The sequence below is a fragment of the Triturus cristatus genome, chromosome 7 (genome assembly GCF_964204655.1).
Source record: "Triturus cristatus chromosome 7, aTriCri1.1, whole genome shotgun sequence".
Lineage (NCBI taxonomy): Eukaryota > Metazoa > Chordata > Amphibia > Caudata > Salamandridae > Triturus > Triturus cristatus.
The window spans coordinates 445,409,360-445,434,543 of NC_140590.1; the positions used below are offsets into that span (position 1 = coordinate 445,409,360).

General features: G+C 48.1%; 1 protein-coding gene across 1 annotated transcript in view; it reads left to right on the plus strand.

Annotated features, from left to right (window-relative positions):
• Positions 1-25,184, plus strand: part of DNAH9 (dynein axonemal heavy chain 9) — a 1,479,259-nt gene that overhangs the window by 705,421 nt on the left and 748,654 nt on the right. The window contains exon 44 of the mRNA XM_085616775.1: positions 23,811-23,973. Within this exon, the coding sequence (XP_085472901.1) occupies positions 23,811-23,973 (163 nt within the window). The remainder of the gene's footprint in view (positions 1-23,810; positions 23,974-25,184) is intronic.

Sequence of the window (25,184 nt, forward strand, 5' to 3'; positions counted from 1 at the left end):
TGACGTCAGTTACCATTTTTTCTGCACCGTTGACGCGTAACGATTTTTCTAGGGACTCTCCATTTTCTTGTGTGATTACTTTGTTTCCTTGAAGAATTCAGATATGGCTACTTCTAAAAAGTCTGGATTCAAGCCCTGCAGGGAGTGTGGCGGTCACATGTCGATCACTGATCGCCATGATGATTGCCTTTGATGCTTATCTTCCCATCACGACGTTGATGGGTGTCGAAGCTGCAGGAAGATGAATCCGAAAGCCCTTAAAGAACATGAGGCTAAACTCTTTATGGCCGAAGCCAAGAAGGAGAAGAGGGGTCAAAAGCGTGCAAAGTCATCGTCTTTTCACACTTCGAAGTTGAGGAAACACAAGAAGTCGAAGAAGTGGCATGGTTCTCGGCGCCATTCATCGAAGAACAAGGCATCGAGGTTGCCTTCTCCAGCTAAGTGGCTTCCAAGGAAAGACTTTGTGTCTCCATCTCCTACTCCTTCTCCACGAGTGACGCCGGTTCATTCTCCGGCTCCAATGTCGCCGGCGTCGCGGGGGCTCTTCGACGCCTAAAGGTTCTCCGGCTCCCAGTAAGTCTCCGACGCCCAGGGAGTCATCTCCAGTTCGTGTGGCTTCACCTGTGCGGGCACCGTCTTCACCGGCTCTGCAAGTTCCAGATCCGCCTCAGGTGATACCTGTTCAGGAAGGTACAGATCTATATCCTCCTTTTCCTGGTCCTGGTCCTGGAACAGACCCTACGCATTTTTTAAATGCAATGTTTGGCATGTTTGCCTGGGCCTCTAATCCATCTGGTGCGCCTTCGGTCCCCATGGGTCCTTTGACCTTTAATTTGGGTGTACCTCACCAGTATGCACAGGCACCCTTCGTGCCATTCTTGCTGACGACTCCGGATTGGCATTTTCCGGCACCAAGGTCTTCCACTCCGGTTCCTCGGACTCCTTCGGCTGTTGAGTCGGTGCCGCCTCAGATTTGATCGACGCCGAGGTTTGAAACTGAAGGTCCTCCATCGACACCGATGCCGTCGTCACCGGCGCTGCGTCTGGCACTGTCGATGCCGGTTCTGAAGCAGCGCTCTAGGAGGAATGCGTAGAGGCTGCTTGAAGAGGAGTATAGACAGGAACAGGTCCACTAATGCTACCTGTATACTTGGGAGATATATCCATGCTCTGATGGACTCTGTCTAGCTAGCTCCAAAGCTGCCTGAGGATGACCGGAATAATTTCCTGGAGGCTCTGTCTGACTCTCAGGCTGCGGCCCGTCAAGTTATACAATCGGGCCTGGAAATGGCTGACTGTGTGGCTCGTGTAGTGGGGTCTTCTGTAGCAATGAGAACACAAGCTTGGCTGAGGTCATCTGGATTTTCTCCTGATGTTCAGGCAGCCCTGCTGGATTTGCCCTTTGATGGTTCGAGACTGTTTGGCACTAAAGCTGACTCTGCCTTAGAGCGCTTTAAGGATAGCAAAGCAACTGCAAGATCTCTGGGCCTTCAAACGCAGTCCAGAGGATACGGCTACAAGCAGTATCATGGATTTGGTAGGGCTTGTTCCTTTTGTGGCCGCCAACAGCCTCAACAAAGCCAGCAGCAGAATCCTTTGTACAAATCGTACAGGGGTAAAAGTAGGGGCCGTCTTAGGGGAGCCGCTTGGCAGCAGTCCTCCCCCGCCACCGTTGGTGCCTCAGGAAAGCAGTTCTAGATCCCCCATCTTAGAACATGTTGGTCCTGTAGGGGGTCGGGTGTCCCACTTTCTACAAGATTGGAAATCGATTACTTCAGACCGTTGGTTTTGAATCTTGTAGAGAATGGGTACACCCTCCCTTTTTTAGAGTTTCCGCCTCCTTACCCTCCTCGCCAGGGTTGGTGTTCAGAAGACCACTTACTGCTTTTGCAGCAGAAGGTTCTTACCTTGTTACAGAAAGGTGCGTTAGAGGTGGTTCTGGAGTAGGAAAGGGGTCAGGGGTGCTACTCACGGTATTTCCTGATCCCCAAAAAGGATGGTTGGTTGAGTCTGATCTTGGACCTCAGGATTTTGAATCTTTACCTCAGGCAGGAAAAGTTCAAAATGTTGATCTTGGCGCAGGTTCTTCTTGCACTGCAACAGGAAGACTGGATGGTGTCCATCGATCTGCAGGATGCGTATTTTCATCTACCCATCTTAAAGTCGCATCGGAAGTATCTCCGATTCACGGTGGGATCGCAACACTACTAGTTTGCGGTTCTTCCGTTTGGTATGAGTTCCGCACCTCGGGTCTTTATAAAAGTGATGGTGGTGGTAGCTGCACATCTCAGAAGGTCAGGGGTTCCTGTTTTCCCCTATCAGGACGATTGGCTGTTGAAAGCGGATTCTCCGGAGTTGGTGTCGACATACAGGAGATTATTCCTTTATCTCACGATGGAGCTGTTGTTCCTAGTCCTGAAGGTTCTACATCTGCTCGGTCTGTTCGCTTCCTGCATACTATTGGTCAGTCATGCACGCTGGCACATGAGGGCACTCCAGTGGTGCCTCTGCAGGCAGTGGTATCAACACAACGGAGATCTCGGGGAAAAGGTCAGAATCTTCAGAGACGCTGCAGCGGAGCTGACTTGGTGGAGTGTGCAGAGCAACCTGTCTCAAGGAAAGCCCTTTCAGCCTCCTCCGCCGGTGGCCACAGTGATCACGGATGCCTCCACTCTAGGGTGGGGTGCTCATCTGGGGGATCTGGAGGTCAAAGGTCTTTGGTCTCCAGAGGAAAGGCTGCTTCATATCAACCTTCTGGAATTTCGGGCGATATGTTTGGCACTAAACGGTCAGTCAGTTCAGGTCCTGACGAACAACCCTACCGCGATGTGGCACATCAACAAACAGGGAGGTTTGGTATCGTATCGCCTCTGTCAAGAGGTTATGCAACTCTGGTCCTGGGTTCAGGGCCATCAGATTTGTGTGTTTGCAAATCATGTAGCCGGTGTGCTGAATGTTCGCGCATACAGTCTCAGTCGGCATTACTCGGCCGATCACGAGTGGCGGCTTCATCTGGAGGTGGTCTATCACATCATCCAGATGTGGGGGTCTCCTCGGTTGGACCTGTTTGCCACCCACGAGATCGCACACTGCCCGTTGTTCTGCAGTCTCCAGTATCCGATGCAGGAAGCGATGGGGGATGCGTTTCAGTTGGATTGGAGTTCACAGCTCCTTTACGCGTTTCCTCCCGTACCCTTGATTCCTCGGGTTCTGAGGAACATTCGCCAAGACCGGGCCCAAGTCATATTGATCGCCCCGGATTGGCCAAGATGGTTGTGGTACACAGATCTTCTTCACCTCTCATCACACCCTCCTCTCCGTCTCCCTCTCAGGGCAGACCTCCTCTCGCAGTCGCTGGGGCAGGTTCCACACCCCCACCTCCAGAGCCTGCACCTTCATGCCTGGAGATTGAACGGGGCAACCTGAGTTCCTTCTCTCTCCTGCCGGATGTGGTGGATGTTATTTTCTTTTTTTTCCTGGCAACACTCCACTAAGTCTATATATTCCTCCAGATGGTCTAGATTTGTCAAATGGTGTGGAGAGAGGTCCATTTATCCTTTGAAGGCTTACTTGTCTGATGTTCTTCAGTTTTCACTTTTCTTGGCAGGGTGGTGCTGTGGCCACTGTTAAGGGCTATTTGTTGGCTTTGTCGGCTTTTCTATGTTTGCCAGACCAGCAGTCTTTATTTAAGTCCCCCATTGCTATGAGGTTCATTAAGGGACTTGCTAATTGGTTTCCTCCCACTCCTTTCATTATGCCTCAGTGGGATTTAAATCTTGTTCTTACCTTTTTAATGGGTTCTCCATTCGAGCCTCTTCATAGTTGCCAATTGAGGCTTCTCTCTTTTAAGACGGTTTTCTTGATTGCCATTACCTCAGCTAGGAGGGTAAGTGAGCTTCAGGCTCTTAGTTCTAAACCTCCTTTCTTGACCATTCATGCAGATACCTTTGTTCTTAGGACCAGGGCTGCTTTCCTTCCTAAGGTGGTTACTCCTTTCCATTTGGGACAGTCCATTACCTTACCTACCTTCTATCCTCCCCCTTACCCTTCCAAGGAGGAGGATAGACTTCATCGTTTGGAGCCTAAGAGAGCTGTCAGCTTTTATTTGGGCAGAACAAGAGATCTGAGGCTGGATGATCAGCTCTTTGTGGGCTACGTTGGGTGAATGAAAGGCAAGGCTGTGCACAAGCGGACTCTCTCCAGGTGGATCATCTTGTGCATCAAGATTTGCTACGCCTTGGCCAAGAAGGTCCCTCCCAAAGGTATCAGAGCTCATTCTACCAGGGCTAAGACTTCTTCTTCTCCTTTGGCTAGAGGTGTTCCTGTTATTGATATTTGTAAAGCAGCAACGTGGGCCTCCCTCCATACTTTTGCAAAGCATTATTGCTTGGATTCGGAGGTTAGGATGGATGGATGGCCATTTTGCTCGTTCTGTTTTGCAAGATTTTTTGGTCTAGTCAGGTGATCCACCGGGAGAGGTACGGCTTTGGGATTCTATTCAAAAGGTGAGGAATCCACAAGCAGAAGTATCCATCAGAAGAACAAGTTTCTTACCTTTGGTAACGCTTTTTCTGGTGGATACAGTATCTACCTGTGGATTCCTCACGGTCCCACCCGCCTCCCCATTGTCCACCTGTTTCTACCAAAAAATTGCTTTAACTGTTTGCCATGAATGTTTTTAATATGTCTTTTTCATGCTTATGTTTAAATAATGGGAAATGCTTGGTCTTCTGCCGTTTTTCCATGCTTTTATTGGTTATGCATTTGTATATATATATTTGGTATACTGTGTGTACATGTGAAAATGTGTTGGTCCGCCCGTTTGCCTCGGTGGCGCAGAGTGGAACTAACGTCAGCATGCTGGCGGGGTCCTCTTATGACTCCGATGACATCATACGGAGTCGCGTGCAGAGCAGTGCTATTATGACATCCTCGTCGACGTGGGAGAGTGAGGAAAGAATTTCCGTGGAATGCTGGCGCAGGGGGTATTCAAAAGGTGAGGAATCCACAGGCAGATACTGTATCCACCAGAAAAAGCATTACCGAAGGTAAGTAACTTGTTCTTTTGGAGGCTACTCATTGTAGGAACATGCCAACCTAAAGTCTTGCATATATCACTTTCAAATATTAGACACCCTACCTTATGGGCAATTTAGGTATGATGTATTAATTATTTAAAAGTAGGATTATTTCCTGCCAAAAGAGTAATATTTACACTAGTAGGCCTGAAGTCATGCTTTCTTTGCCAGCCTACTGGAGGGCATAATATGTGCTGCAGTCCATGGGTGATGTTAGAATTCCCAGGATCCCTGGTTGGCTGAGGTAGGTACTGTAGGCCAAACAGGCTCCCACGAGCCCCAGCATTAGGAAAAAGACAGGTCGCCTCTAGAGATAGCCCCTGCTCCACCCCCTTGGTAGCTTTGCACGAGCAGCCAGGCTTATCTTCAAGGCCAATGTGTAAAGAATTTGCAATTACCCTCACAGCAATCTAATAATGACACCACAAATAGACTCCACACGAGACTCATAGAAAAACAAGTATATGTTTATAAAAAGATATACGATGCGACCACACAATACTAAACCAACATAAGCGTCGGGGTAATGCCCCCCATGGCGTATTATTATTGAGCTAAACTAAACAATCCTACGTAATCCTAATGTCGTAATAGGCAGTTTGTTTTGCAAGAGTCAAGTACTTTACAACGTAGGAATAATGCTGTTCGTATACGGCTATCTGGCAATTTGTACGATCACTGTAATGCAATACGTAAAGCAACAACGTGGTAACTGCTATGCCACCGTTATGCAATGCGTACGATCCCCTTTAAGGTACTCTGTTAGGAAAAAGCAATGCAACGTGTAATACAGTTATCAGACAGTTTGTTATGCGAAACTAATGCAATGCGGAACACATATATCCGGCAGTTCGGTATGCAACACTAATGCAATGTATAATACGACAACCCGGCAGATCGTGATGCAGGACTTAGACAAAGCGTAACACATATATCAGGCAGTTCGTTATGCAAAACTAGTGCAGTGCGTAACACACCTATGAAGCAGTTTGTTAGGCAAACTAATGCAATGGGCAATACGACAAAACAGACAGTCCGTTGTGCAGAAATAAAGCAATGCGTTATACAATCATCAGATACTCCGTTTATGCAGAAGTAATGCAGTACGTAAGTTACTCTGGCACCGTTCACGGTGCCTTCGGGGGTCTCTCCGCCACTTGTGCTGGCTTGCGGTTAGTCTCTGGCCACAGTTGCCCCCCACATGGTTAAGATAGAACACAGTAAATGTAGCTTCGCACTCAGGCCCTGGTGCTGCCACTCCCTTGGCACACGGGCCTCAATCCGAGCCGAAGCAGAGGTTTACGCTGCAGGACAGAGAGAGAGGCCGAGAGCGTTTCCCTCCAAGCCCGCGCCCCGCCCCAGGATTCAACACACGTTACCTGGGGGGCTCGAACCCACTCTCCTCTCCTCGTCCAGCGACTTGGGTCTCCGATGCAATTTCCCCGAATTTTCGGGCAATTGGAAGATCCCAGGCTGCACACTACACCCGTACTCACAGTCATTGAGACTCACGGGAACTCCGGGTGCACGATAACCAGAGAACATAAGAGCAATGTTAAATGCAAAAAGGCAACAATGAAGATGAGCATTACTTTGACTCCAACCACACAGTTGCCGAACTAAGCTAGACCATCATTGATATTTTAACCACAAAAAGCCATAACGCAGAACGAATATTGTTTGAAAAGGAACAACGCTGGGTTCACCGTCTCAAACCGAGCAGTCATGGACCGAACAACGCTATTCCCTGGCACAGCCTAGCCTAAACATTCAATTGGACAACACTTAAATTAATCAAAATCTTGACGCAGATCTCTATTTAAAATGATTATCATCACAAAAATTTGGCACTGTCTGGCACCGCCACCTAAAACATCCTGCACACTATGTATGTCATGAAATGAATTTAAACCAACTCTATTTCATGCTGCTTAAACAAACCACTTCAAATATTATTTTACTTCCATTCTGACCTTATGGAGGTAAACCACAACCTCCCTCCTTAAGTCTTTCCATCATCTCTATAATAAAATAGAGACAAATTAATTTGACAAAAAATACTACAATTCAAATACATTATTTTTTAATATATTACTTCTGTATGTACTCCACTCGCAATAAAGTCCAGACTTCAAAACACCCCCAACGCAGTCTATCTAATATGTCAGTAATGACCCAAAAGAAGATATACGACAGCTCTGAACGGGCGGACGTCTCTCGGGGCACCGTACTCAGAGCGAGAACAAGTCAGTCTCCCAGAAACCGCAGGTGAGAGAGAAACGACGACAACGCTGAATCCACGAAACCAAGTAAGGCAGCTTAACAACTTTCTTTTCCCATCACAGTAGATCGGGAATTCTTGCCGGTCCCCCATGGAAGCCCTCACAAGGACTTACCAGGTATTTACGCAAATAAATGACATAACTCTGCACAAGGCGCGTAAGCTCCGTTATCATCGCGCCACAACTTATGGCATGCCCGAGCCCCTTTTGAATACAACGAGCAACGCTCTACTAATGCTATATTATGTACATATTTAGCTAAGACATGAGCATTGTTTTAAAAAAGCAGCGAATCCCGTGCAATTCAGATACGGCGATCATAAACGTTATGAAACACCGCGCCTCACTTGTTTAGACAACATGGCATTTTTTCGTCAGTCATGGCTATAATCACAGTGAATCCCTTACCTTCCAGATAGGGAGATCAACAAACGACATGGAACATAAGGTTCCCTTCGCATAAACAACATGGCAATTTACCAACTAATCCTGTTAAAATTCAAGGATTCCCATGCCACATCTCACTCGTACATTCAACATGGCGCTTTCACTTAACCTCGCCTTTAATCCTCACGTTTTTAAAGTACAGTATTGATGACAACAAGCGCTTGCACAACCAGATGTATTCCTGTTTCTTCCAATTCTGCCAATGCTCACGTAGTGTACTGTTTGTTTATTGCTCTTGTGTTAAGTAATGATTGTTTATTATGCTGAACAGCATAACTAATGACTTAATTAATATGTTGTTAAGATACGTGCTTACAACAGCATCGCCTAAAGAGATTATCAATTGACACATGTAATATTGTCTCTTTTTTCATCAATATACTATAGGTACTATTGACCTGTTAAACAAGTGGCGTAATAAGAACCCACTTCCAACGGTTGTTCAAATAACACAGGTCCACATCTCTAGGTCCTGAAGAAAGCCCCCAGACCCAGTTGGACATGACGGAGCTGAAACATGTTGACCTCACATATTGACTAACCAGTGCGTGTGACTGGTAACACGATCTATATACGCACACCACTGCTTTTAACCTCCTTCACATCTCCATAGAATAAAAGATTTTTCCAGAAATGGCGATGTAGAACATTTTAGATTTGACTCCACTTGAGCACTTTTTTAAGAGAATATTTTGGTCTCTGGACACTACTGTAACGTCAGTGGGTCTACCTCCGGGTGGAGGTCAGCATACCAAAAACTAACCTGATGAGGATGCTGTCACGTCACGATCAGGCGGAGAACCAAGATATACCGCCTCCAACCTGCGTGTGTGTATGAGGGTTTTTTATGAAAGGTACCAATAACCAATGACCCCGACCACTCAGGTACAAGTGGTCCATTCTCTCTTGATTTTTGCACGATAACCAGCCAACTCCTCACGAGGGTCTCAGGCTGCGCACGGCACACACACACAGTGTCACTGAGACACAAGCTATCTTCAGGTGCCCACAATCACAGGGCACAACTTGCGCAGCTCTCAGCCGCTAGAAGGTACACGCACACAGCATCGCGGAGACACACGTTATCTTCAGGTGCCCACAATCACAGGGCACCTCCAGCGAGGGTCTCAGGCTGCAAACAGCACTTGCACACAGCGTCGCTGAGACATACATGCTCTTCTGGTGTACACGATCACAGGCCAATCCACACGAAAGTCTCAGGCTGCCCCCAAGCACATGCACACTGCGTCGCTGAGACTTACTGGGCTCCCCGATACACACGTTTACAGGACGATCCTCTTGAAGGACTCAGGCTGGACAAAGCACACGCACACCGCGTCTCTGAGTCTCGTTTGGAACTCCAGGTGCCTAAGATCACAGGGCACAACTTGTGAAGTTCTCAGGTTAGACAGAGCACACGCACCCACAGCGTATCTGAGAGTCTTCTCTGGAAACTTTCGTGTTCCTGTGTTTACGAACAGGGAGCCAGCTCACCTCGGGCCCTTGGGGATAGTTATTTCAGGACACAGCACACAGCAAAGCTCTTAAAGCAGGGGGACACAACACACAGCAAAGTCCCTACAGCCTTTCCTTAGTTGAAACAGCAAACTGCAGGTCAGCCCCAGATCACACAGCAAGAGCAGTCCTACCAATCAGTCTCTTCAGTTGCTTCTTCCTTGGCAAAGGTTCCTCTTGATCCATGAAGTAGCTCCAGTCTTGTTCTCACTTGATCAAGCCATTCTCCAACGTTCAGGGGCTTCAGCTCGCATAGCTATACCCCTCAATGGCTTTGAAGTCTTTTTGTTACAGGGGGCACTGACCCCTGCTCAAACCAGTTCTGGGTGCCTCCCTACAAGTGACATCTTCTTTCTTTGATTAGTGGGGGTCTGGATTCTCAATCACTCAGCAGGAGATGGGACAATTGTTTTATAGCACCATCCCAGGCCTCTTCACCTCTAGGCCTACTCCTCCTACACACTCCAGATGCAGGTCAGCCTGTGCTGTCTCACCTCCTCCCCTGGCTCAAGACATTTCCCAGATCCTATCGCTTTCAAATCCAGCCAGTCAATCCACAACCAGGCAGAGACACACAGAAATGTTTAAAACCCAGCCACTTCTGAAAGAGTGGCTTACAAACACATAATGCAAAAACCATCTTTATAGGGGGGCACTAGGAGGCGCACGACCAAGATGGCCGCACGCCTGTGAGGCTCAAGCCCTGCCGAGCAGGGAAATATCCTTTAACCTCATCCTGCATTGAAAATGTGAATACTCGACATCACCGCGAGACGCCTGAATCAATGCTGATACCGGAGATACCAATTTTGTGTGCCCAGTCTGGAGTGGAGCTGAGAATACGATCGCCGTAATTATAAGCGGACTGCCATGTCCCGGACCGGAGCCTGAAGGGCGGGTGTCTTTGCTGGGAAAGTCCGAGCCCGCAGAGGCGTAGGAGTCACAGATTCAGGGGGCAGGCATCAGTGATTTGCTTCCGCCGTCTTTTTCTCCTGGATAACCGACTCCATGAGGTGGGTGCCTGCTCCGGTGCACGAGAGGACACTTGCGCTTTGACGAACTACCTAGAGCCGCGGACGGAGTTGCTGGCACTGGCGCCGTGGCTCGGGGGCACGCAGCACTACGGAGTAGGCGGCTCACAGCGCGTCTTGACCGCAGGAGGTGGCGGAGTACTAGCATTCGGGGGGCCCGTAGGCGCTCATCGCGGTGCATTTACTTACTCCCTGCATATACCTTGTTAAATGGTAGCTGGCAGTTCAGTCGATAACCTTTCAAGTATTGCCCGGTGGTAATCGCCTCTCATACCATTCGATAATTTACCAATGAAAGAGGCAGGCGCCGGAGACTGGAAGGCAGGAAACAAAGTTTTATTCCGTCGGAGCAGAACACATCAGATCAGACAGCAAGGTATCGTCACGAGGTGCTCTAACTGCATCTCTGAGGCCTGGCCTCTTATACACAAGTTTATGACTTTATTGCAGGGTTATCATACATGGCACATTCTTGAGATTGTCTTGGAACATGAAAGAACATCCTCGGAATCCCCACTTCGAGCTCGTTCCCACACATATCTACAGTGGGAGTCCCCACCCCACCCACAGTAGGAGATGGCTATCACACAGCAGGATATTCCGCCAGTTCCCGGGGGTGTGTGTGACCGGTCGGGTCTCAGGGGGTGAGGGCCTTGATCTATTGTAGTCTCTTTGATGTGGGGTGTTTCCCTTACAGTAGGGGCAATAAACTGCATCCGCAAGGCTAGGTGATGGCCTGGGATCGGTTTGGACAATGGGGCGCAGAGGAAGGGGGTTATCAAAGAGATGCATGACCATATATGGGATGTCGGTCAGGCGTGGGATGTGGTTCCATGGCAGGGTCGCGCAGAAGGAGAGGGTTTATGGCCCGTGTATGAGAGAGCGGGGGTGGTCAGCGCGCGGGGGATGTTCGCAGCGCCTGAGGGGCGCGCTGGTGATCGGCAATGAGCGGGGAGAGAGAGTGGGGTGCCTAAAATGGCGGCCGTGCGTTCTCTGTACGTGGCGCTGGGGAGAGGCAAGATGGCGCAGATAATGTTCAGTTACAAGCTAAATTTCCACAACCTGGCCTCTATAGACTTTGCTCAGAGCCGGCGACATTCTCTTGCCACAGACGCTGAAGGGCGAAGCCTCCATTTTGTCCTGCCGCAAAGCCGTAGCCTGAGGTAGAGACGCAGTCCCCTGGGGTCTGAGCGAGGCCGTTGGAGGCCGGGCGGGAGCCCCACTCAGTTGCCTCATGCGCGCATGAACTGTAGTCGGTGCTGCGCACAGGTTCTGTACCTCGCCCTAAACTTGCTGCAGATACGGTTACCGACAGCCATTTTGTGGTGGTTGGACACAGGGATTCCTTAGTGATGCTCGGCCTGAGCAGTGACGGGCAGTTATTCTCCTTTGGATGTGGCGGAGAGACTCGATACTTCACTATCCCTCTGAGCCCCCCGCGGTATTTTGGGCCCCCCCGGAGAGCCTTTGACGCTTGATGCCCCCATTTCACCATTGCATTGCTGGTGCCCGGGTGCGTTCCCTCACCCGCATAACTTATGGACACTGCGTCACCGCAGGCGAAGCAGCCTGAGACGAAGATTGGCCAGATATTGTTTATTTTGACGCCGTGAGAATTGCTTCTGGGCACGAAATTGCCAGCACTGGTCGCCTTAGTCTACACGTGTAAGTTACCACTCCTGGATATCTCTGATCACTGGGTTACACTTGACGCTGACGGCGCCCCTGGAGCTCCTGCTTTCAGCCTCGGCTCTGTTCATCGGTCTGCAAGATGGGACGCACCGATACCAAACAATCTAAACTCCCATTTGAAACGCGCAAAGGCACCTAGATCAAACTCGCTGGAACATGTGGACTCTGATGCCACCGACGCGTCTGAGGATGACTGGAAGGCCCTCCTGCTGGGCATGAAGCAAAGCCTCACATCTAAAGGTGCTAAAATCGACACGATGAACATGCGGATAAAAGCTGTGGTCAACAAATTGGATCAACATGAGCTACGTCTAAAGGAGGCCGAGACCAGGGTTTCAGATCTCGAAGATGGTGCTGCCACAAGCAGGGGGCAGCTATCGCTGATGGACAAGCTGCTCAAGATTATCGCCGATGAAAACAAAGACGATGAAAACAAAGACTTGGAAATAATGTCCGCATCCTTGGCCTGGCGGAGTCAACCAATGTGGTCCCCTGTCTACTTAAAGTGAATCAAGTGCAGCCCCCCGCAAATGCGCGGTGTGGCTGCCACCTATTTAGTGAAGCTCAGCCCCCTCTGCAAGTACCCGGGGCTGAGTGGGAGCCGCTGTACCCTCCACAATATCAGAGAGCCGTGGCAGTGCCTGGAACCCTCCCCGGGTCTCCGTGGTGCATGGTGCCACTTCTCTTTGGGTGGGTGCAGCCCGAGTTGACTGGAGTGAGCCTGCGATGCTACCGCATCACTGACAGTGGGGCCCACCCCCTTCTGTTGTCGGCATTTCTCCAGCCGGGTGCTTGGCAATGCCTGGCAATCCCACGGCGCTCGCTCTGGATCTCCTTCTCGACCGACAATAGCGTCAGCCCAGTTGCTGCAGTAACGCAGGCTTAACCTTTGAAAGAGCTGGCTCACGGCGACATGGCCAGCGCCTGGTCCTTCCCCTCTGCTTTCACATGAGAACAAGGGGAAATGTCACTTCGAACCCCCCACACTCCTTCGGGCAATACGAAGATGTTGGAGCGCTCACCATATGCAGCACTTCTTCAGCCAGGGTGATTGAAGGAGGAAATCGCTCTCCACATTCTGTCCCTCATGAACCAAACGCTAGGCTGGGGTAGGGCCAAACACACAGCGCACTGGCCTGAGTGAAGCACATAGAGTCCTTGAAGCTCTGTGGAGTAAATGGTTGCAGAGCACAACACAGAACACAGAGAGCTCTGTGCAAAGTAAAAAATTGTTGTAGAGCTCAACACATGGAAATTTCCACCAGGAAGACTTTGATGGCCATGTGTCTTCCACAACAGGAGGCCAGCACACACAAGCCCTTGGAGATTCCCTTCACAAGCAGGATACCACAGCAGGGCCAAAAGAGCGAGTCCTTTTGATCTACCTCAGACAGAGGAGGCAACTGCAGGCCAACCTCACAGAGCACACAGCAAACGGGCAGTATGTTATGTTATGTTATGTTAGTCATTTTTATAAGGCGCGCAGCTGCCCCAGCCAAGGGGCGTCCCGGCGCCTGATCAGGTACCACAACACAACAAATCAATGCTGGGAAGGAGAGGAAGGAGTACATCCGCCTTACAGCTCTTCAGCTCTGCATCTTGGTAGGGTCCTCTTGTTCCTTGAAGTAATCTAAAGTTCTGGGGTTTTAGGCTAATACTTATATCCCAAAATGTCTTTGGGCTCTTTGAGCAAGCGTCTCAGAGCCCAGTCCAAACCAGTTCTGCATTCACTGGTGCAGCATTACCACAGGGGGCAGAGACAGCCTTGTGCAAAAGGAGACACAGCCTATTCAGATGTAAGAAAAACTCCTCCCACCACTCTAAATGCCGACCAGGTCTATTCAGCCCTTCGATGAGTCACCCAGGCAAGGCAGGGCACACCTCAGCCCCCCTCAGTGACTGGCAGATGCAAAGCTGAATACACAAACAGTCAGAGGCACACAGAATGGTAAAGTAAGAAAGTGCCCACTTTCTAAAAGTAAAATTTTCAAACACAGGATTTAACAAGCATTGGCATAGCCAATAGGTCTTGCCTTTGGGACCTTATAAGTATTTACTTATGCAGCACAATATCCTTGGTGCAACAACATTAACTGTTGCATGGCTAAACACTTATACGGTCCCAAAGGCGAGACCTATTGGCTATGCCAATGCTTGTTGTGATGTGTCCTCAGGTGCTTTCTAGACTGAAAAGCAAAGACTGGCTTCATGCATTGGAGATGAGCGCATCACCTGCAAATGTCTGCCATGCGCCAGCAGAGACTGCGCCTGGGGTGCAGAGCGACACCCTGTCTACGGGGTGCTGCCTCGCATCCTGATAGAGCTCAAAGGGGGCTCAGAATGATATTATCTTCATAAGGATTTAATTTGATCAGCGAGGAGAAAACATGCTTGCTGTGCATAATGCGAATTAATGATCGTGCACATGCCTGAACCCCACATTTTGCAGGGCTTGGACTTCGAACAGGATTCATTTCAATCTGGGTTCGTGAGGAGCCGATTGGCCATGTCCATTATTCAACAATTCATTGACACCAATACTTCCACGATGCCCCTCTCCCAAACATAAATGGAAGTGTGTGTCTGGAAATCTGAACTTTTTGGCATAATGACTATGAAAGATGACAAACTTGAAACAAAAATACTGAAATTAAGGCATAGACTGAAAATTAATTCTATTGAATCGGAGGTTCCCAATCTTGTGATTTTCACTGCAACTGTAAAAGCAAAATTTCCTTTCCAAACTTACCACTGGCTCTGCTCAAGCATCCATCAATTTGATTCCCTATTGATGCATGACGTCTACATATGCAGCTTCTTGCCGAGTGCAGTGCCAGACAAAACTAATCGAATGCAAAACAAGCATTGAAAGCGTGCGTCATCGTGGTCGCGATCGCTCTGAAAGTGAAAGTGATCGCGATGACGCACGAGTTTTAAACTGCTGCTGAAGGCTAGCGGTTCGTGCGTGCACGGTCGCATGAACGCAAGCGCTAGGCTAGCCAGCAGCACTTCAAAAACTCACATACAAAATGTCTCTCCGAGCCAGCGCATGCGCTGGGCTCAGCGAGACCTAAAAACCACCTTCACCAAAAGGTGTGTTAATACACTCTGAGTTCAGAGAGTCTCTTGTCCCTATTGCAAGTTACACATGTAAAAATGTTACAGTGCAACTCCAATGACAAGTAGGCCTGGGCTAAAATTTTGTTCCGCTCGCGGAAATTGCGATAATTTGACATTTTCGCATTCCGCGGAGAGCGCGTAAATGTCAAAATTTCCGCAATCTGCATCTTACCGGAAATTTTTTGCTTGCTCGCGCTGTAAAATAAGACATTCTCGTGTGCGCGCGATCGCCTTACCTGAATCCCCACATTCGCCGACAAGTTTTCCCGATCCGGTCGCGTTCTCCACGAGATGTTGGATTGTTGGTAGTCATTTGCGCTGTCTCGCGACAGTTCGCGCCCGCAGTAACGTCATTTGTCGCGCGATCACGTCTTTCTTCTCGCGATCATGCACCGCGAGACAAGTGAAAACAAGATGGCCGCGCCCGTGAACAACCGCATGGGTAAGTTGGCGAGCCGCGACCACGCAGAAAATACTGAGAACGGTCGGGAAAAAAACTTCCGCATCTTCGCGATATTTCCGCGTGTTTGCGGAGATTTTTAACATTTTCGCGATAATTTGCGAAAGTGGATTTCTAAAATTCCGCTCACCCCTAATGACAAGCCTATGGTACAGATAGCCTTTCAACAGTCAAAAAAGGAATACACAGTATTTCACTATCAGTACATGTCACACACACACTAGTATATGTCCTACCTTTCACATACCCTGCACCCTGCCCTTGGTGGTACCTTGGGCCTACCTTAGGGTTGCCTTATATGTAAGGAAAGGGAAGGTTTGGGCCTGGCAAGTGGGTGCACTTGCCAGGCCACCATGGCAGTTCACAAGTGCATGCGCAGACACTACAGTGGTTGGTCTGAGATACATTTTCAGGGCTACTTATGTGGGTGGCTGTTAGACTTGGCATCTTTTGGCATGTTTCCCCTGAGTTTTTGCTTTCTGCCCTCCTGGTATCGACTCCGTTTTTTGCTGGTGTAACGTTTCTGCGTGTTTTTCGCACTGCTGATCAGTGGTAAAGTGCTGGTGCTCCTGTGGTAAATTGTGTTATGATTGGATGTTTGATTTACCTGTCAGTCCCCAGTAAAGGGCACTGTGGGTGCCGGGGCTTGTGAGTCAACCGTTACTCGTGGGCCTGCAGCACGGATTGTGCCACCCACGTACGTAGCCCGATAAAGGTATAAATGAATTAAGATTGGTATGCCTGAACTCAGCGTCTAAAGACACAGCCTTTAGCGAGAGTGCCCTTTTCATTCTGAGTTCATAAAGGCCACTTTTAGAAATTGGGTATTATTTTGCTCGGTCATCCCGTGTGCCTCTGCTGGAATGTGAATTGCCTGTCTGGGTTTTCGACGACAGATGGCTAGGAAGCAGGGTGGCTCCCAATAATCTAGGTAGGTCAGGAAAGGGCTAAATAAACCTGGGCTGCGATGGGGAAAGAGGGAGGAGATTTCCTTGCACCTCAAAGGGCATGGTCTGCCTTTGACAAAGCCGTCTCCACCTCCTGCCAGGAATTCACACCAGAGAAGGCCGAACTGGTTCTAGCGGGGCACAGACACCCTCTGCCTGGAAGATAAAATGATTTTTGTGTACAAATACTGGGGCCCAGACCCCTGAACTGCAGAACTCATCTGGATCAAGAAGACTGCCATGAAGAAGAGCCGGAGAAGCAGAAAGAAGGAACGACTGCTTTGCTGCGTGCTTTGCTTAGCCGACCTGCAGTGACTGCTTCTGTCTTGGACAGTGAAAGGCCTCGACTGGACTTTCTGCAACTGCATTGGTGAGACTCTCCAAGAGCTCGAAGTAGAGCTTTCCCCCTGTTCACGGAGTCTCAGGAACATCAAAGACTCCAGGTTCTTTGACCCGCAGCACTGGGGACTGTGTGCTCGCACCGCGACCTTGTGGGCACCGCACTCTGCACCGCCTCACTACACGACGACGCCATGACCTTCCTGACGCTGCCACTTCCCGCCGAGATCGACGCCGCTGCTTGCACTGTGGTTCGGGGGCACTGCTCGTCAGTTACATGACGTACCGCCCTCCTTCCACACTGCAGCCTTGGCCCACCGACGCCGGTGCCATCGACTCCTGCTCGTCAGCCGACGACAACGCTTCAGCAATGAAGATGACGCTGCTTGCACCGTGACCTGCTAGCACTGTGCCGCACACCGTCTCCATTTCGCACTGCGACCCTGGTCTCACCGACGACGCCATCTGATGCCGCCACCGAGCCGCTGGTCGCACCACGACCTGGGGGCACCACACGCCGCACCGCTGCCCTTCGCACCACAGCAGCCGATGCCTGTTGGCGCCAGCGCTCCTGATCCCATCAGAAAGGAGCTTGACCCTCAACGCGAGTGATTTCAAGGGCCCCATCACCCTGCATCTCTGAAAGGTACGGTTTGCGGGTCTTCCTGACACCGTAGCTGGCCCGCAAACCCGCGGCCGGCCAGAACTGTTTTTGGATTTGTGTGCCCACGACGCCGTGGAAGCCCGGACGGAGCTATCCACACAAGGAACTCTTTTCAATCAACCTATTTTTGAACTGTGAACTTCTAAGTATAGTATTGTGGATTTTTATCGTTTTTGGTCTTGTTTTAATTATATAAAAAATATTGGATATTTTTCTAAACTGGGTGGTGTCCTTTTATAGTAGGTAAACTGTATTACTGTCGGTTATGTGCAAATGCTTTACACATGGCCTCTAAGATAAGCCTGGCTGCCTGTGCCAAGCTACCAAGGGGGTGAGCAGGGGTTATTTTGGACGTGTAACTCCCTTATCCTGACTAGAGTGGCGATTTTTGCCTGGCTTTGGCCCGCGCCAGAGCCTACTAAAAAATACCATTTCTAAGAGTGGCATAACCATTGCTGCAAGCCAACTAGTAGCATTTGATTTACAGGCCCTGGCACACACCTTGCACTTTACTAGGGACTTACCAGTAAATCAAATATGCCAATCGTGGATAACCAATCATTGTCACAATTTATAAAGAAAGCATATGCACTTTAGCACTGGTCAGAGGTGGTAACGTGCCCAGAATCCTATAGCAACAAAAAAAACAGGTTTAGAAAAATAAGACGCAAAAGGTAAAACGTTTGGGGACAAACCTGTCAAAAGGGCCAGGTCTAACACCTACTCATAGAAAAGTCTCTAGGAATTTTTGATGCTCATTACATATGCTCCATACTCTTGTTTTCAGTTTAAATTGAATAGACACTAGGCATTTCCATTTAGAGCCAAAGGACTGCTCTGCAGTTATAGCGAGCTCAACAAATACCATTTAACATGCCATGGGAGTCTGCATCATTATTTCACATGCAGATGCAAGATGGCCTTAGAAATGGATGGATGTGAAAAAGCAGCTATGCCTTCATGCCTATAACATTCAGTACAAATGATGAACAAAATGTGTATTTATACTGTAAAATTAACCCCTGTGGCATCAACATCATATCTCTGAATAATCCAATGGCAATCCTGTATTGACCTCCAAAGACCCATCTGAACTAGCTGAACATCGAGCTCAGATATGCTGAACATCCAGAGGAGCCGGTCCATGCCAGATGATATAGGATATCGACATAAGATGATGTACATTCCGCAATGCCAAAGTTTACTTCTTCATTTAATCAGACCAGCCTGGCTATATGTTTCAGGTCATTTATTCAGTTGTATGTATATAATTTGCTCCACCCTGTTCTGGTGCATGGCCTGCATTGTTTCTCCAGCTCTGACTCGCCTAGCATCTGAATTTAAGGCGTAAGTTTTAGCCATTATATTACGCCTGCGAAATACAATATATTGTACTAAACATAAAGATGTCTCTGTGCTTTAATTTAATTTTTCTGGTAAGTGCATATAAATAGATCGTCTATTGTGCAGAACCTTCTCACATTCCCTCGAATGAATGATGTGAGAAATAAAGGTAGAGGTTTTTGTATTACAATTTGAATTTTTTTCATTTGAATTAGATGACTTTGCTCTGTTGTATTTTTTTTATAAAATACTTCAGCCCTGATGAGTTGGTATTACCCACTGATGGGCCATTTAAAGCTATTGGTCTGTTCTCTAATGCACAGGAGGGCCTGGAATACAACGGGCTTAGATTTATGTCTTTAATTTTGAGGGTTTCTTCTTTGGCCTTCTGTAGCCTATAAAGGGTGATGCGCCGAGCCAGGCAGAGCGTCCCCCGCCTCGTCATTGATGTTACAGGTACTGGATGAATGAGTGAATTAGTATCGGTGGCGGTAAAACACGTGCTGATGGCTCTCACCCAACCCCACGCGCCCTGCTAATTTCAGCCGCAATCTCTTGGTTCATTGCCCTGAAATTAATGAGTCCGTTTCCTTTCCTAACACCATTAATAATTCGAACACCGAATGGAGAAAAATGAAAGCAAACGACTAGGCAAAGTCCTAACCGAATTGAGGGCTTTTCTTTTGTTTCACCGCTTTAATTAAAATGCAAATGCGATGCAATTTTGTTTCGGCTGAATGTGTTTCATGGACTTGAATAGTGACAGATAAGAGCCGCAGGCATGTGTGCATCATTTCTTTTCAAGACCCAGGTTTGTGTGTTTTATATTTATCATTAAGTTTTCTCGGAGGTAATCACAGTGTCGAGCAACACATGGCGCAGGAAGCGCATTTTTTTCTGCTGCACGTTGTCTTGTACTGTAAGATTTTTGTTTTTTTATTTATTTAAAGTGCATGTAAGTAGGAGTTCTTTCTGTGGTAACCCACGCGTGAGTCACGACATTCTCCCTTCCTCTGTGACAACGATGCGTCCGAATGCTACTGTAATGTTCTCCGGCTCCCGCTGCGATATCGGCGGGCCTGGGACTAGGAGCTATGACCTTTACACAAGACAGGAGGCTGGCGATGGTTTTAATGGGTCCGCCGTCATAGCCCTAGTGGCGTACGTACGTGCGCGACCACCTTTTATTTCAGAGTGTCACGTGACTTACGCTTACGCTCGGGGCGTACAGCATCACAGTCACGACATTACAGCTACCACCGTGGCCATCTCACACCAAACGCCCCAAACTGCACAAGCAAGGGCTGGGGGTGTCTCCCCTTCCCAGGAAAGAGTTTCTGTTCCATACATCTACATTTCTTGAAACGGGGGAGTCCTCACTCTAGTTGACAAGCAGGCTGGTCTGGAAACAACATCCTGCATGGATAAAAAACTTCAAGCCAGTTTCCACACTACTGTGTTGGGCTTTGAGCACCTGGTTGGATGATGCATCGTGGCCGCCCATCCTTCTCTATAGGCAGCCAGCCAGTCTAGCTCTGGGGGTCGTCTGTCTTTAACACTTCCGACTTGTGCTCAGCTCTGTAAATTATGTCCCAGCCTCTTCAAATCGGAGTTCAGCGGAGCATTTTTTCAGGGCCCTTATGTGCTTGCCTGAGACCTAACACATTTCACCCTTTTTCATTTTTGAATACTCTATGTACTGTTCCAACTTTTTCTGGTCAGTGTGTAAGCCCAGTTTGCTTTGGTTTTCAATTCTGTGCAGATGTTGTGCCGTTTCTGTATGCAGTTTTTCATCTGTATTTCTGCTGTGTCGCAGCGATAGTCAACCCCCTCGAGCTTCAGTCAATAGAGGGTTTGTGATAGGCATGTCTCAGCTGCTGACACTCATAGGGTCTGTAACCCCCTGCAGAGGGACCCTGAACCTGGTCAGCTCTCACATGCGCTGCTTGGATGCAAGCACGTCTGCAGCAGGTGCAAAAGCTAGTTCAGTAGCCACTGTTCTGAAGTGCTGGGGGCCTCTTGCTGAATAGAGGGCCAAGTTACATGTTGCCGCACAGAGGTTGGGAGATGTTTGTTGGTCAGCCGTTTATGTGCAAACTCTCTCCTGGCCTCCCATCAGCCTTTCAAGACACCAATGTGTGCCTATGTTTGTGACTATTATTTTGTCATGGGTGTAGTGAGTAAGTTAAAAAGCCACTTTTAATGGAGTCTATTCCTTTTCCAGAGTTCCAGGGTGCTGCATGAGTCTGACTGTATGTAAAAAAACGACATCAGAGCTTGATAATCTTGCCAGCTGCCGGCCCACCCCTCACCTACTATTCATCGGCAAGATCATTGAAAAAGCAGTCTATGTTCAACGGCAAGATCCCATCAATGCTAACCATTTCCTGCATGACTGGTTTTAAATCACGCTGCAGCACTAAGTCCGCAACCTTACACATCATACACAGTGCCCTCGTGACCATAAATGAAGATGACCCCTGCCTGCTGATATTACTGGGCCTCTCAGCTGTTTTGAACAGTCAACCATTCCACCCTGATTAGCACCCTGAAGTCTTGAATGTCCTTGACTGGTCTCCTCCTACCTTTCCACCAGTCTGCTCACATAGGCTCCTTCAGTTCACCGAAGATGCCTATCACTTCTGGAGTCCCCCAGGTCTTCATACTGTTTCCTGTCATATTCAACCTTTACCTGGAGCTGCTTGGTGCTCTACTTACAGATAAAAGCATCAATATTCACCAATATGCCAATGATGCCCAACTCTACTTGAAGTACTCCTCTGCTTCGGGCACCCAATGCCTCAAACACTGCTTTCAGGTCATCCAGACCAGGACATCTGGCGCCTACTTGAAGCTCAACCCAACTAAGGCAGAGTTCCTGTTATTTGCCAAGAACAATAAACAAGATACAGACCAAACTTGGCTCAATTACATGAACCTTGATGGCTTCAAAACCCAAATTTACCCAAGTGCCAAGTCACTTGGATTCATCCTGGATACCAACCTCACCCTCAAGGAACACATTGCCAAGAAGAGAAAGACGGCCTGGTACCAACTCTCTCTTCAGAACTGCTTTTCAAGCCTTTGTACTCTTGCATTTGAATGGTGGTAATTCCCTATTCTTTTGCCTCCCAGATTCCATGATGGCATCCCTTGGGAACATGGTACACACTGCAGCACATCTCATACCGGGCCTGAATAAATATGATCATATTTTCCCTATTCATATGGCACTCAATTGGCTTCCCTTGCCATCCGCACCATCTTCAGAACGAGCTGCATCATTTACAAGATATAATGACTAAAACTTCTGCTTATCATGCAAACAAGCTCATCATCTGTGATGGATCTCAGCACACCCACAGCCAGGACAGCATCAGTGCGCAGACTAAGTGTAAAAAATTAAAACCAAGTAAGCAGGTGTTTTCCATCTATGCACCCAGAATCTGGTAAAACATATCCGGATCCATCAGGACCACCCAAACGTAATTTAGGAAAGAAATGTAGACTCACCTTAGCCATCCAAAACCCAGCTTCATCTTCTCTTAGTGTTTGGATTTAAGCTTGTCTTAGACCATGTACAGTGCTTCGCTGCCTTTTCGCTAGGCTTGCACTATAGAAATTCCATATATATAATACATCATCTGTAATGCTGCATATTCTCTTGCAATGTGTGTCACCACTCTGGAATACAATGGCAGGAATGCTTTAGATAGGCTAGTACTCACAGGCACTGAATACCTGCACTTCTTTAATCTGAAAGGGAAAGTGCCAGTACTTTTCTGCAGGGAATCAATACCTTTAACGAGAGAGTTCAGGCATCTCTTTGTAGCAAACAAGGTACTCTAGAATTGGGAGACCGTGCACTTCTAGATTTCCATTTCAAGCACTGACTGGCAGCCAAATTCATTTGGAGGTTTTTCTTGTTTGTTTTTATTTTGCTATTACCTGTCGTCCTCAGCATATGGCCTTCATTTTTTAAGTTACATCAAATCCACCAAGACGATGGGTGTTTGCATGAAGGCTAAGATTGCTGTGATTGTATGGTACAACCTGAAAGGTCCAGCCTGTGAAGTTGTTTAGTAGATGACTCGGAAGCGAACTAAGGGTCAGATTTAGCAAGATTTTGCACATCCCAAAGTCACGCAAATTAGCGCTAAGTCTTAAAAGGGTAATTACTTTCCAGCTCAAAACTGTTTGAGCTGGAAAGGTGCTCTGTTTTCTGTACAGATAGCACTTTGCACCACTTTGTGCTAGGCAGCCTGTTTGTGTGCCAATGCAAGGGAAGAGATCAGGAGTAGGCCTTGTTTAGTAGATATGGCTCTGCGCTACTACATGACCCCATAGTTCAGTAAATCTGCCCCTCTTAGTCTGACCTCTGGGTAGGAGGGGCCTCCAGCTCTCATGTCTCTGGTGGCATCATTCAGAATTTACAGATAACAAGAGACCTGCTTGTTTCCCCAGTTCACAGTGAAACTGATTCTGGTGCAAAGTCCATGGGCAGCCTATTGTTTTCAATGGATAGACTTGTAAACTCTTGTTTTGCCTAGTGTCTCCTGGTGGTCCCTCCTGGCATATGTACATTGCAAAGAGACCGCATCACTCCCTGCAGTGACTGCTGCGGAGGCAGCTTGTGCTGTAAGAGGCATGGCTTGCATTCTGAAAGGCCCTTTCTCCCTCTAGGTTTCTACTACTCATATTCTAATTTCCCCGATTGTCTATGCCTTTTCACTTCATTTCCAAATGTTTAATCCCATTGCTCGTAGCACAGCTTTTACAAGCATAATCACCCACTTTCCCTCAAGTGTTTTTTCCCAGTATGCATATAATAGATAACACTGAGAACCAGTAACAATCTTATTAAAGAGAGATTCTTTGTACTTCTTTTTAGTTGCCGTATCAACCGCATCCTGGAATCCCCGCGAGGAAACGCTCTGCTGGTCGGCGTAGGTGGGAGCGGAAAGCAGAGCCTGACGAGGCTGGCAGCGTTCATCAGCTCCTTGGAAGTCTTCCAGATTACGCTGCGGAAAGGTTACGGCATCCCCGATCTGAAGGTATGCCTCAGTGATGCCACAGAGCGGCGTGAGGAGCCTGCTCCTCTCGCTCACCTTCAGAGCCAGTGTTAATGCTAGATTATCACAAAATATTATTATTGTTTCCAGAAGTAAACAAACATTTTCCTACTTTTGTTGTGCGTAATTTACAGACGTTTGCTATGATTATCTGGAAAGTAAATTTAAACTAAGTGTGAATTTTGTCATGTTAGGACCAATGGTTTTCTCTCGAATGGCATTTGCCAGTTTCCACTCTTCTACTTGACAGTGGCCTTCATTGGTAATGAACATGATGTTCTGATGAGGTACGTGCATACCTTGCATGTATTGAGGTGCCGCCTCACAGAATGTCTTCCCGTTCTTGTAAGGGACTTTTCAGCACTGTCCATGGTGGGTCACTAAGGCGCCCGTGTTTCCCTTTTTCGTAGCTGTGCTCACGAGGCTGCCGGGAGATATCACACATACCCAGCGCTGACATCGATACACCTGTGTTCTCAGATAGGTCTCATTCTTGGCAGCTGTGATGAGCCAGAATTTTTCTAACTGGTGATTACACTGGCTGAAGTGGCTAGGCGGGTCATTGATGACCAACATTTGTACATGAAGTTCAGGTAGGTGACAGATTTTCTGCACGGCCATATGAGATCAGTCTACATGCACTTAATGTAAATGGGAATCATTTACATAGTCTGCGTGTATTCTGAGGAAGTGCTGTGCTTTCATTCCTGCTGGTACAATGTTGAGTTTAACTGAACGTGATGAAAGATAACCAGCTGTAGCAGAATCGAGTCAAAACTCAATTGATGTCTGTAAAAAAACGAAAAGCGTCTTTGCTCTTCCCCAGGTATTTTTTTCTGCTTGTATTTGACATCTGCTAAAGCTTTTAGGCCGCAGACACATTCAGAAATGCACACTACCTTCTGCTTGGTCATTTTTTCTGATCAGACTCTCCTTTCCACGAGGTTGGAATAGAAGTTACGCAGACTGCCATGGAGTCCTCTCTCAAATTAGTCTTAAGATCCTCTCGGAAGAGCGAGAATTGACTTCAGTTTTGTGATAGCATCCAGACAGGCAGAACAACTGCCAACGAGGTTGAGTCCTCCTGAAACTGCCTGATCCTATCCATCACTATCGCTCAGGCACAAACCAGTTTGTTCTTCGGAATGTGCCACATTGGTGATTTGTTAGCGAAGGGCTCACTAACACATGGA